The sequence below is a fragment of the Ricinus communis genome, chromosome 9, assembly GCF_019578655.1.
Source record: "Ricinus communis isolate WT05 ecotype wild-type chromosome 9, ASM1957865v1, whole genome shotgun sequence".
In the NCBI taxonomy this organism is placed as follows: domain Eukaryota; kingdom Viridiplantae; phylum Streptophyta; class Magnoliopsida; order Malpighiales; family Euphorbiaceae; genus Ricinus; species Ricinus communis.
The window spans coordinates 8,596,287-8,608,373 of record NC_063264.1 but is presented as its reverse complement, the minus strand read 5'-3'; the positions used below and the strand labels follow the sequence as shown (position 1 = coordinate 8,608,373).

At 29.3% G+C, this 12,087-nt stretch overlaps 2 protein-coding genes across 2 annotated transcripts; one reads left to right on the top strand and one right to left on the bottom strand.

Annotated features, from left to right (window-relative positions):
- Positions 1-1,427: 1,427 nt before the first annotated feature.
- On the bottom strand, positions 1,428-3,153 carry LOC8280724 (trafficking protein particle complex subunit 3). The gene is made up of 5 exons (XM_002522800.4): positions 2,993-3,153; positions 2,769-2,866; positions 2,579-2,678; positions 2,270-2,452; positions 1,428-1,715 (listed from the first exon to the last, which is right to left on the bottom strand). The coding sequence occupies exons 1-5, from the start codon at positions 3,047-3,049 to the stop codon at positions 1,593-1,595; spliced, it is 561 nt and encodes a 186-aa protein (XP_002522846.1). The 5' UTR covers positions 3,050-3,153; the 3' UTR covers positions 1,428-1,592.
- Positions 3,154-8,908: 5,755 nt separating this feature from the next.
- Positions 8,909-10,897, top strand: LOC107261538 (polyubiquitin). Its single transcript, XM_048378924.1, has 2 exons — positions 8,909-9,060; positions 9,501-10,897. The coding sequence occupies exon 2, from the start codon at positions 9,501-9,503 to the stop codon at positions 10,644-10,646; it is 1,146 nt and encodes a 381-aa protein (XP_048234881.1). The 5' UTR covers positions 8,909-9,060; the 3' UTR covers positions 10,647-10,897.
- Positions 10,898-12,087: the final 1,190 nt, after the last annotated feature.

Sequence of the window (12,087 nt, the reverse complement as noted above, 5' to 3'; positions counted from 1 at the left end):
CACGAAATGCTCCAAGAACAAGTTGGATATGATTGAAAGCATCTAATCAGAATAAAATTGTCAGACATAAAAAAGGTCGAGTAAAATTGAAAGGATGCAAAAGGTTTAGGTTTCTTTACTCATTAAGCCTTTCCTTAAACACCAACTACAACTATAATCCAACAAATCACTACAGTATGGTTTGAGTCCAGAGATTTTGGAATCTATGGATTTAATCAAAATCCATAGATTTTCAAATTTTTCATTTAGATTAAACATAAAAACAACGAATTTTTGTTTAAAAATTAAGGATAATTTTGAAATAAGACAAATTTATTATGGATAATATTGAAATAAAAAAATTATAATAATCCATCATTCATTTAAAATGGTAAATTTTAAACTTTCCCATCTTCTACGTGAAAAATTAGAACCCTAAAAGATAAGGGATTTTAAAGGATAAGAGATTTCTTAAAATCTAAAGATTTAGACCTTGTCTTTTACTTGTCAAAAGATGGATTTAAGCTAAATTCATAAATTTTACAAAATCACTCGTCTAAAATCCCTCAATCCAATTGACTCCTATATGTTTCCTCTCTTTCCTGCTTATTAACCCACAAGATATTTTATTTTCTTTCTTAATCAATACCACATTCCTAGTTTAGGAGTGAAAAACCCAGGCAATGAAAAGGTTAGGAAGTGGTTAAAATGCACAGTGAACAGGATTAGGAGAAATGTCCATACTAAAATACAGACAATCAAATGCCCCCCTCACTATTCATCAGAGGACTAATTAGCCATTTTACCCAACTAATAGCTCATCCAGAATTAGGTATGTATCTGTCCATAAAATATATATCCATATACTATGGGACAAGAAACTTTTTTATACTTGGAAGTCACTAGAATAATAAATAATAATAGAAAAGACCTACCTCTCTCTCTTTCTCTCTCTCTCTGCAATTCTCACTACTCAGGATCAGAGTTTATTGCAATTTCTATCATGCACATTATAAACTCCACCTAATTTGATACTCGCAGTCTAAGCTAACAACGCAAGAAACCCAAGACAGACTTAATTCGTAGCAAGTTGTATACTAGTTATGTCCATTAAAACAAACAAAATTATAGCTCAAGTGTCATAGTGAATTTTCCTAGATAATGAAAACCAAATTCGACAAGTACTACAAGTTTACTACTTTTTAACTTTTTACATCATTTGCGAACTTCCCATCAACAAGTTGACCACCAACTCACAGATTTTCAGAAGTAAACCATCAGTCTATCAATCAGTTGTATCTTTAAGGAAACATCAGTTTAAAAGGACAGTAATTCAAGCCCAGCCTACCCAGACTGGATGAGTCCTTGATCATCTGATATAACTCCAAAACATAAATTCAGCCAAGCAACACAACTGTCTTAAGTATTCTACTAACTGCACTCAATCATGCTCATAAGATTTTGTAACTATCATTGAGGTAACTCTATTTGTAGCTTCTTGAGAACAGATATTCGATTAAGGCAAGGTATTAAAATTATATCATTTGGACAGAAATATTAAAGGGTAGAAAAATCAGAAGTCGTTCAACTTTATACAGAACACATGAAAGGAGTTACTCATCATCCTTGTATGGGTACTCTTCTGGCACTTGCTTTAGAAGCTTCACTTGCAACTCATATGCGTCATCACCTCGAAGCATATCACGAGCCCATGTCACTTCAGTCTTCATCGACACCTAAACCATAAGATAACATGATTCAGATAGCAAGATAGGCAGATTGAAAAGAGCAAAACAAGAGCAAAAGCAAAGACAAAAGTTGACTAAAGTATTATACTTCTGTTTTTCAAGTAAAGAACAAGTAACATTTGGACCAGCAAAATATCTGCATGACCTGAAGCTGGCTCAATGTTCGAAAGAGTCATACTAATCACAGTAATTTACTGTCTGCTAAATGCAACAATTCACCATGTTGAAGAGAAGACTGACAATGAAAGTTTTCGTAAAATATACAGCATATCCATCCATTACTGAATGCAACTGATGCTTATCCCTTTGACTAAAAAAATAACAGGCACCAATGTAAAATTCAATTGCTGCATAATCTTCGTTTTTTGGTTGAATAGACTTCACCATGTTGGCATTATTTAGCCTTAACAGGCAATAAACTTATTAACACTATAAAGAATTATAATTATTACTGACAAAGAAAACCTCTATTTGATGATTTACTTCACAAATACCATTACAAAACATGAATGGTGAGCTGTAGAAGAGAGAAAGAAACTGACCATCTCTAGGGCCCCTCTAATGACTCCACTTAAGATATTGCAGTAGTATAAGCCTTGACATGTATCGGGAAGCTCAACAAAGTCCACCAATGGATTATCCTCCAAAATGATACTGCAACACGTCCCATCAGCATCCCAATTGGTTACAGATGCACTCACCCCGAGAAACATTTTGAAACCCACCTGTATTACAGCTATTTATCATATGATTTAAAGTCATATTAAATAATTCAAAAAAGGAAACCTCAAATACAATTAGATGTTAGAAACAATATGCCATGGCAAAGAATACACCATTCAGACACTAACCTTTGCAATGACTTCAGCAGTCTCCCTAAAGTCAACACATCTATTGACATTAGATTTGGCTAAGAACTCATCAACTAGTCGAATTCCAATATTATAACCCCTGAAAAGATCAATTTTTATTCACGATAACCAAAAACGACATCGCATTATCAAAAAGTTAAAAGCAGAGCATAGAATATCGCAAACATACATCTGATCTAGCTGTTTGTTAACTTCCTCAACCTCCTCTAAATCCGTAAGCAATTGACGCACAATCGCACCGTATGTTAATGTAAAGAGCTCCGCGTTCTACACAATCAACACCACCACTTTTCCACATTATGATACACTTTCTAATCTTCTGTTTGGTTACTGAGAAAATGAAAAATGAAAATAGAAAAAACAAAAAATAAAGAAGGAAACTTTATAGCTTACCACACGCTCAACACTAGCGAAGATAGCGTCACCGGATCGGGGACCAACAGGAGCCATTTTCTTTTTTAGAGATCTAAACTGAGAAATTTGAAAAGCAGATTTTTGTGCCCTTTGATTGCTCTATCTATCAATGAACTCGCTGGCTCGCTACTATTGTTAAGAGGAATTAATATGGGCCGGAATTTTCTTATATTAGGCCCAAATGAATTTCAAGCCCAAATTTTATGCCAGCTCAAACCAAAATAAAGGCCCAGGGCCATTATATATGGGTTTTGAAAAGAGGAAATTACACCCAGTACATTTTTACTTTCACTTTTTTATCTTTACAATTTTATCTTTCTCCTTTACATTTATACATACGCTCTTTTATCAAGACAATTGAATCTTGATTTTTGTACTAGCTGTCTCCTTTCTTCTCCCTTTCATGCCTAAGACTTGCCTCCATTTATCTTTCTCGCCATATTACCGAAATAATACACAAAACAGTTATTAATTCTCCGTAGCTTTTTTTGCATATCTATTCTTTTAAATCATTTAATCGGTGAGTCATTTCTTAACTTAAATTTATTTAAAAATGTCCAAATAAATTCAATTATATGAAAATACATACAAAACACATTTATTGATGTTATTCCTGATATGGGATTTTGATATTTTACATAGATAATATAAATTATATGTTTATAAAATATTTATATTTATATAAATTATATTATATTTAAATATAAAATATAAAATTTGAAATTTAAAAATAAAATTAATTCGAACTTGAGTTGAATTAAATAAACATATAGACGAGCTCATAAATGAGCCTGCTCATGAGTTTGTCCATGAGCTTCCTGAACGAATCGAGCTCGGGCTCCCAATAGACTCACGAGTTAATTAATAAGCAAGCTCGCGAGCTAACAAACTAAATTTTGTTCAGCGCGAGCGCAATTTGATAAAGTTATCGAGCTCGTAACTAAGCTCGAGCTCGGTTCGATTAATTGAACGAACAATCTTGAATGAACTTTTTATCAAATCGAACTCTTAGTAGTTTATAAGATGTTTGATTCATTTACAACCTAGCCATAATATCTAAATCATGGGTGATAATTAATTTTTTTAGAAAGTTACAAAGCTTGTAGGACAATGTGAATCTCTCTTATTATTTTTCTTCTTTCTCTCTTTATCTTTCTCTTACATACACATATTAGTAAAAATTGACCAGCTATAACTTTACAATATAATCATTTTGAAATTTTCTTAAGAATTTGTTGGATTTTGCTTTTTGTAAAAAAATTCAACTTTTTTCAAATTTTATTTAGCAAAAAATTTATTTTGGTTTTCCTATATATAACTTTTAGGCTATATTTATGGTTTCGTTATAGTTCTTTTACATTAATTTATACTTTTTTGTTTGTTTAAAGTGTTTTTCTTTCATTAAATGATTTTGTTGATATTTCATTGATATTTACTTGATTTTAAGATGAGTATAGTGGATGTTTGGTTGATTTACGGATATATAAAGAAATATCTTTAATTTCTTTTATTGAACTATTATTTACCTGTTTAATAAGTTTCAAAATATTAGAAATTAATTTTTTTATTAAAAAAGTATATTTCACTGTTTAGATTTATCTTATTTTGTACTTAATTATAATTTTATTTTTATTTTTTTGTAATTGAACAATTTTGTTGATTTTTGGTTGATGTTTAGTTGATATGCGATTGATTTAAGACTTGTATAATTGATGTTTAATTGATATTTGGTTGATCTTTGGATCTATGAATAATTATTTTAAATTTTTTTTGAACTGTTATTTCTTTTTCTTTTGAATTTCAACTTCTTCTTTTTTTTTTTTTTGTAATCTCTATCATTTTAACCTTTTTATGTAAAAGAAAAAAATGTTATTATTTTGAACTTTTCTTAAAATTTGTTGGATTTCACTCTCTATAAAAAATTCAGCTTTATTTAAATTTTATACAAAATAAATTATTTGAGTTTGACTTTTAATTTATAGGTAAATTTATTTGGTTAATGTTTTGCTAATTTTCATATATATGAAGATTTATTTTCAAATTTTTTACTTTAATTGTCTTGTTGAATAAGTTTCAAAATATTAGATCTCTTTATTAAAAATTTATATTCCAGTATCAAAAAATATTAGAAATTGAGTTTCAATTTCACATTAATAATTTTTATCACTGTTTTAACAAATAACAATAATTTTCTTCTTGAAGTTGAAAGAAAAAATCTATAAATATAAATAAAGTGAAAGTACTTGCATAGAGTAGAAATAATTATTTTCTATTTTAATTAAGAATATTAGAAAAATATGTAAGAAGTAGACAAAAATAATACATGAATAATTAAGTAAATATCTTTCCTTATAAAAATTATAAATATCTAAAACAAAAGGAAAATATATATATGGTATAAAAAAAAGTAGTATATGAATAATTAAGCAAATAATTTTTCGTATAAAAAATAAAAAAAATTAAAATAACAAGAAAATATATGTATAATATTAAAAAAGAACTCGCACCTTATACTCATATTCATCGCATTTTAAAAAAAAAGTTCTTCAGAAATTGAAATATCTACAGTATTACTATACTATTTATAGAAAGGAATTAGATTGATAAGAGATTTTTGCGAGCTTGTATTTTTTGAGGTATAAATCTTATTGATTTTGCAAAATTTTCAAATTTAAAATTTCATAAAAAGTTCTCGAAATTAAACTACACTCGAAAAATCAAGCAAAGTAAGATGTTTAGATAGGTTTAAAGAATTACAAAATTATGAACAAGTTGACATTTATCATCATATTAGTTCAATAGATATTCAACACAAGCTACAAATAATTCAACTACATAGTATAAAGTGAATGAGAAAAATTTTATATTTTAACTTATAGAGGATAGATTTTTTTAAAAGTCTCATAGTCGTGACCCAAAATTTCAAATTTATAATAATTTCCGAGGAAGTCATCCATATTCATTAATTAGCTGATGTGATATATATATTTTTGAAAAAATAAAAGAAGAAATTAGACTCTTATAAGAATTAGATTCTAAAGTAAAAATAAAAGTAATTATTTTTAAATTCAAAAAAATATTTAGTCCCATTTTTATGATTTTATTTCTATTAGATGTAAAGGGCACAAAAGTGGCTCACATCATAAATTGACATTGAGAAAACAAAAGGGCGTATTCTTGCAACAATTTTTAAATAAAAAAGAGATTTTTATAAGTTTTTTTTTAGACAAAAATGTGATAGTTATTGTAAAAAATGGTATTTCTATAAAGAACTCTTTTAAAAGTGCTCAATGACCTAAAAGAATATATTAAAAGTTTTTACAATTCTTTTACATGTTTTATAATTATTATTTTACTTAATTATTACATAAATTTATAAAAATTTAGCATGATTTAATTATTCGAGCACAAAAATTTATATATTCAACAGTAAAAGACAATTTAATTGATATATAAAAGAAGCATATAAAATGGAGATGATGTTAAAAACATAAGTACTAATTTATCTAAAAAATTTATTTATGGACGCCTATTGTGCTATGTTTATACATAAAATTAATTATTTTCTTACGTTTATTAAATATGTAATACTTTTTTATTACTAATATTCATAGATGATGAGGAAGAAATTCAAACTACAAATAAATCTAATTTTCACAAGTAAAACTGCCAAATTAGGTTAGACATAATTTTAATAGTTTATAATATAAGATAGAAAAAGAATCAATTTTCATCGATACACTTAAAAATATCGTATTAATTTATTTTATTTTTTACTTTTAACATATTTATTTTATTTAGTAATCAAGCTTTAAAAAGAAAAACTAAATTACATAAAGAACAAATTATGTAAAACAAAACATGGAAGCTTTAGATTTTTTTTTTTCTTTTAATGTTAATTGAACTCGGTTTTATCGATATGGAAAGTTCAAGAGATGTTCTACTATTGCATATATTTATATATATTTGGTTAGGAAAGGTTTCACTGCTGCATTTAATAGTTTGTTTATAGTTTTTTTTATATTTATTAAGTTTTCATGTAAATATTTTAATATTTTATAATTTAAAATTAATTTTCTAGTGATAATTATAATTATAAAAATAATTAAATTCATATCATAAGAATATTTGTAATTTAATGATTATTCTGATATAATTATTGTTCGAATTAAAATCACAGTAAATTAAAAATTAAAAACTAAATATTTATTTCTGATGGTAATTTTAAGATTACAATTTTCAGAACTTATGATTAGTCATATTAGAAAGCTAGTAAAGAGATGATTTCAGTACATACAAAATTAGTTTATTTGAATAACGAAAATTTAAAATTTGAAATGACTCTTATTAAAGAGAATTTTAAGATACTAAATTGATATAAAACAAACTATATTCCCTAAACTGTTAAATCGCTAAACAACATGTACTAATATTGAATTTTTCCCATTTAATTAAAATTGAAGTCTACCAACTAAACCACAACAAGAAGGGAAAGAAACTATTTAATTGCCGAAAGCGACGTATACCCACCGTTTACTCATTCCCCCTGTGGCCCTACCCAACTTACACGTTTTAGAAATGAAATAAAAAACCCCACCGAAATGCGTGGAGTATACCCTCTCTTATAGATATTGAATAGAATTTCTCTTTTCTTTCTTTCATAAGATAATTAAATATATGAAATTAATTATTTATCTCAGCGTCATACTAATTTTTTTATTATTATAATAAAAAAAATTCACAAAATAAATAAAATTGTACTTATATAAGAAAATTTTATATATAATATTCAGTCAATAATAAATTAAAACCTTAATTGCTAAAAAATCTACAAATTTATACTTGTCTGTATTTTGTAAATTTCTAAAAATTTTATATCACATGCTATATAAATTTTAGTTTTAATATTCTGTAAAATCATTTGTTAAATTTTTCAATATGGTAAAAATTTGAAAATAATAAAAAATTGAGTCAATATTAAAATTATTGACTCATTTTATTATTAAAGTATTATTATTTAAACACATAAAATTAATTTTTTTATTTTTTAACTTTTAAAATTTCACTAATTCTATATGTTTAAATAATAAGTTTTTAGTAGTAGAAGTGTTTACTTAGTCTTTTTTTTATTGTTGCCATAATTTATGCAGCGCCAACAATTAATAATTATATAGAAAATTAAAATTGAAATTAATTCTAAAATTTGATATTAAATTAAAATTTAGAAAATATATATTAAATTAATAACAAGTAAAAAATATAAAATTTCTTTAGTAATTAAGTTTAAATTAAATACACACAATAAAATCGTTGTTATGATTCTGATTTATAAATATTTTTTAAGTTGTAAAATTAAACTATACATATAAAATTTTATATACAAAATTTAAATGGTGATAACTAAATATATATAATAAAAAAATTATACATTATTAAAATATTTATGTATTGAAATTTGCAAGACATTTTATAATGCTTTTAGATCTTAATTTTCTATAAATTTTGAGAATTGCTTGAAGTTTCTTTTCTCTAAAAAAAAAATATTTTTCTGATTTATTATTTTATTTATTAATAAAAATAATTATAAAAAGTAACTGGATGTAATTTGGTAACAATATAAAGTTTACTCCTGCAGAGAAAATATTTTTTGACCTATCATTGTCTATTAATAAAAGTTTCCATCTAGAATTAATTTCTCATAACAAGAATCAATATGTTTCTTTAGCATTACTACAAAAATTATATAAATTCATAATAAAAAAGTTGAAAAAGGTTCAATAAGAAGAGCGCGTGGAACGACTGCGCTAAAGGGGCGTGGCACTAGCATTCTCAGTCTCCTAAAAATATCCGCTCACAAGAAGAAACCAGGAAGATTAGATAAACTCGACCTTGGCGTATTAGAGGCGCACATTAGGGGTATTTACGTCATTCCGGTCTCAATCTCAACTATAAAAGGCAGAGATAGCCCTCTAATCCATTCCCACAACAATATCGATTATTAGAATTTCGCTCATCAATTTGAGGCTCTGTTTATACACTTTTTCAAGGTATGCTTTTCTTTTTTTCTCTCTTCAGATTATTTTTTAGTTTTTGTTGTTTATCAATTAGTTATATTTTTCTTATATTGTGTTTGATTAAATTTCTTGATTATGATGTAATATTTATGCAAGTATCTGTTTTAAAATCAGTAATTGAACTTTAATTATTTTGGGTCAAGATCTGTTAATTTTGCGAATTTATGTTTACTTTCGCATTTTTTTGTGTTAATTCATGTCCATTTCACCAATTTTTCTTAATAGTTGCATACTATTTTCTAATTTGGCCAACATGTGATTCAATTGATCTATGGAAAATAGAGATTATGGAGTGTGCGGAAATTTAAAAATTGCTTGATGCTTTGTGTTTAGTGTGTTTGATGAGTTTTGTGTAATGTCAAATAACCCTTTATTTGTGGTTTTCTGATCTGGTGTATTTTCTAAATTAGCAGATGCAAATTTTCGTGAAAACCCTAACTGGCAAGACTATCACCCTTGAGGTGGAAAGCTCAGACACTATTGACAATGTAAAAGCTAAGATTCAAGACAAGGAGGGTATTCCCCCGGACCAGCAAAGACTGATTTTTGCTGGCAAGCAGCTTGAGGATGGACGCACCCTTGCTGATTATAACATCCAAAAGGAATCAACTCTCCACTTGGTGCTCCGATTAAGGGGTGGTATGCAGATCTTTGTAAAGACCCTTACTGGCAAGACTATCACCTTGGAAGTTGAGAGTTCAGACACTATTGACAATGTTAAAGCCAAAATTCAAGACAAGGAGGGTATTCCCCCAGATCAGCAGAGGTTGATCTTTGCCGGGAAACAGCTCGAGGATGGACGCACTCTTGCTGATTATAATATTCAAAAAGAGTCTACACTCCACTTGGTGCTCCGGCTTCGTGGCGGTATGCAAATCTTTGTGAAGACCCTCACCGGCAAGACTATTACTTTGGAGGTGGAGAGTTCTGATACCATTGACAATGTCAAGGCCAAGATCCAAGACAAGGAAGGGATCCCACCAGATCAGCAGAGGCTTATCTTTGCTGGTAAGCAGCTTGAGGATGGGCGAACACTTGCCGACTATAACATTCAGAAGGAATCCACCCTCCACTTGGTGCTCCGTCTCCGTGGTGGCATGCAGATTTTTGTGAAGACACTCACTGGAAAGACCATCACTTTGGAGGTTGAGAGCTCAGACACCATAGATAACGTGAAGGCAAAAATCCAAGATAAGGAGGGGATCCCACCAGACCAGCAGAGGTTGATTTTTGCTGGTAAGCAGCTTGAAGATGGTAGGACTCTTGCTGATTACAACATTCAGAAGGAGTCTACCTTGCACTTGGTGCTACGTCTGCGAGGAGGAATGCAGATTTTTGTCAAAACCCTGACTGGGAAAACCATCACCCTGGAGGTTGAGAGCTCTGACACAATTGATAATGTGAAGGCTAAAATCCAGGACAAGGAGGGAATTCCCCCAGACCAACAGAGACTGATCTTCGCTGGGAAGCAATTGGAGGACGGGCGCACCCTGGCAGACTACAATATCCAGAAGGAATCAACTCTGCATCTTGTCCTCCGCCTCCGTGGTGGTTTTTAAGCAGTTATGTACTGATCAAGAACATTGTGTTGGGTGTTTTATCTATGATGTATGGTGGTGTGTCCTGTGGTTTGCAATTTGTATTAAATTGCTGGTCAATAAGTTCTTGAAACTCTTGAAATTTTCTATGTTTTTTCTGAAGTTTTAATTACTGTTTTATCTTATTATATGAAAGTGACCCACCGCACGGGGTTCATTCATTCTATTGCAGCCTGGTATTTGGTGTATAATAAAGTTTCTATCTCGTGCAAGTGGCTTTGCTGTTTTGCTTTATGGTCTGTGTGCATAGATGAAAGAGACTTGATGGCTTTCCTATTCGTAGCAATTAGCAAGGATGCATGGATGGTACTACCAGATTCATTTGAAGAAGATATAGAATCTCTTAGTCCTCCTCAAATTATAATGCTGATAAAATTCTAATCTTGATGATCAGTCTTTCTTTAAAAGAAGAAAATGACATACTAGCAAATGTGATACAGTATCCTTTTTCTCCATCTCCGGTTTTCCAGTTGTCTCAACTTGATACTAAAGTTTCTCAAGTACTTTATGTTCCTATATAAGTTTTACTTTTAAGGTACTCAAAGCCTGTCCTAGTCATAGCTTTCTTTGATACTGAAGCTCAAAGAAACATGATGAATCCTGAAGTTTTCTCGACTGAACACTGGAAATCTCATATTCAGCTTTTCAGAGCGGTAAATGGCCAAACTTTCAAAACTACCTTGATCACAAAACAAAAAATCGAGATACAATTTTTTTCTGATTGTGTAGTATGGGCGCACATCATTGGCTAAGATCTCCCAAATAAAGACCTCTTAATAGGTTTTGATGTTTATCATCAAACTGAAAAATTTTAAATTCTTCCCAATGGAATAAAATTTAAAAGGCAATTTCGCCCATACACAGATACTTCTAATCTGTTCACTATAGCAGACACAGAATCACCATTCCTGCACTACAAGGAAAAATTCCTTCTTTTCTGTCCAGAATCCCATTCACATTTTCAACATCCACTACCCTTATGGAAAAATCCTCAATTTTATATCAACCTTCCTTTCAAGCTTAACGAAGATATCAATCCAACTAAAGCCACCCATCTAGGAATGTCTCCTACAGATCTAGCTCTTGCCAGATCTGAGTGCCTGACTCTTCTACAACAAGGCCTCATCGAACCCACAACCTCACAATGGGCCTGTGAAGCCTTTTACATGGAAAAAAGATCTGAAACACTAAGAGCAAAAAAGAGACTTGTTATTGATTAAAAGCCTCTGAATCATTTTTTGCAAGACAACAAGTTTCCTCTTCCTCGCATTTCAAACCTAAAAGTCCACATTCAGAAGGCCCAATTTTATTCAAAATTTGATTTCAAAGCTGGATTTTGGCAATTGGGTATCTATCCCTTAGAAAAATACAAAACAGCCTTTTGTATTCTAAACGCTTAATA

Bases quoted from the DNA above. Each gene is read 5' to 3' on its own strand.
- LOC107261538 (XM_048378924.1), top strand. From the start codon at position 9,501: ATGCAAATTTTCGTGAAAACCCTAACTGGCAAGACTATCACCCTTGAG.
- LOC8280724 (XM_002522800.4), bottom strand. From the start codon at position 3,049: ATGGCTCCTGTTGGTCCCCGATCCGGTGACGCTATCTTCGCTAGTGTT. The intron at 2,867-2,992 runs GTAAGCTATAAA...TTGATTGTGTAG, and splicing joins TCGCTAGTGTTGAGCGTGTG to AACGCGGAGCTCTTTACATT. The intron at 1,716-2,269 runs GTCAGTTTCTTT...CTTATGGTTTAG, and splicing joins TTAGAGGGGCCCTAGAGATG to GTGTCGATGAAGACTGAAGT.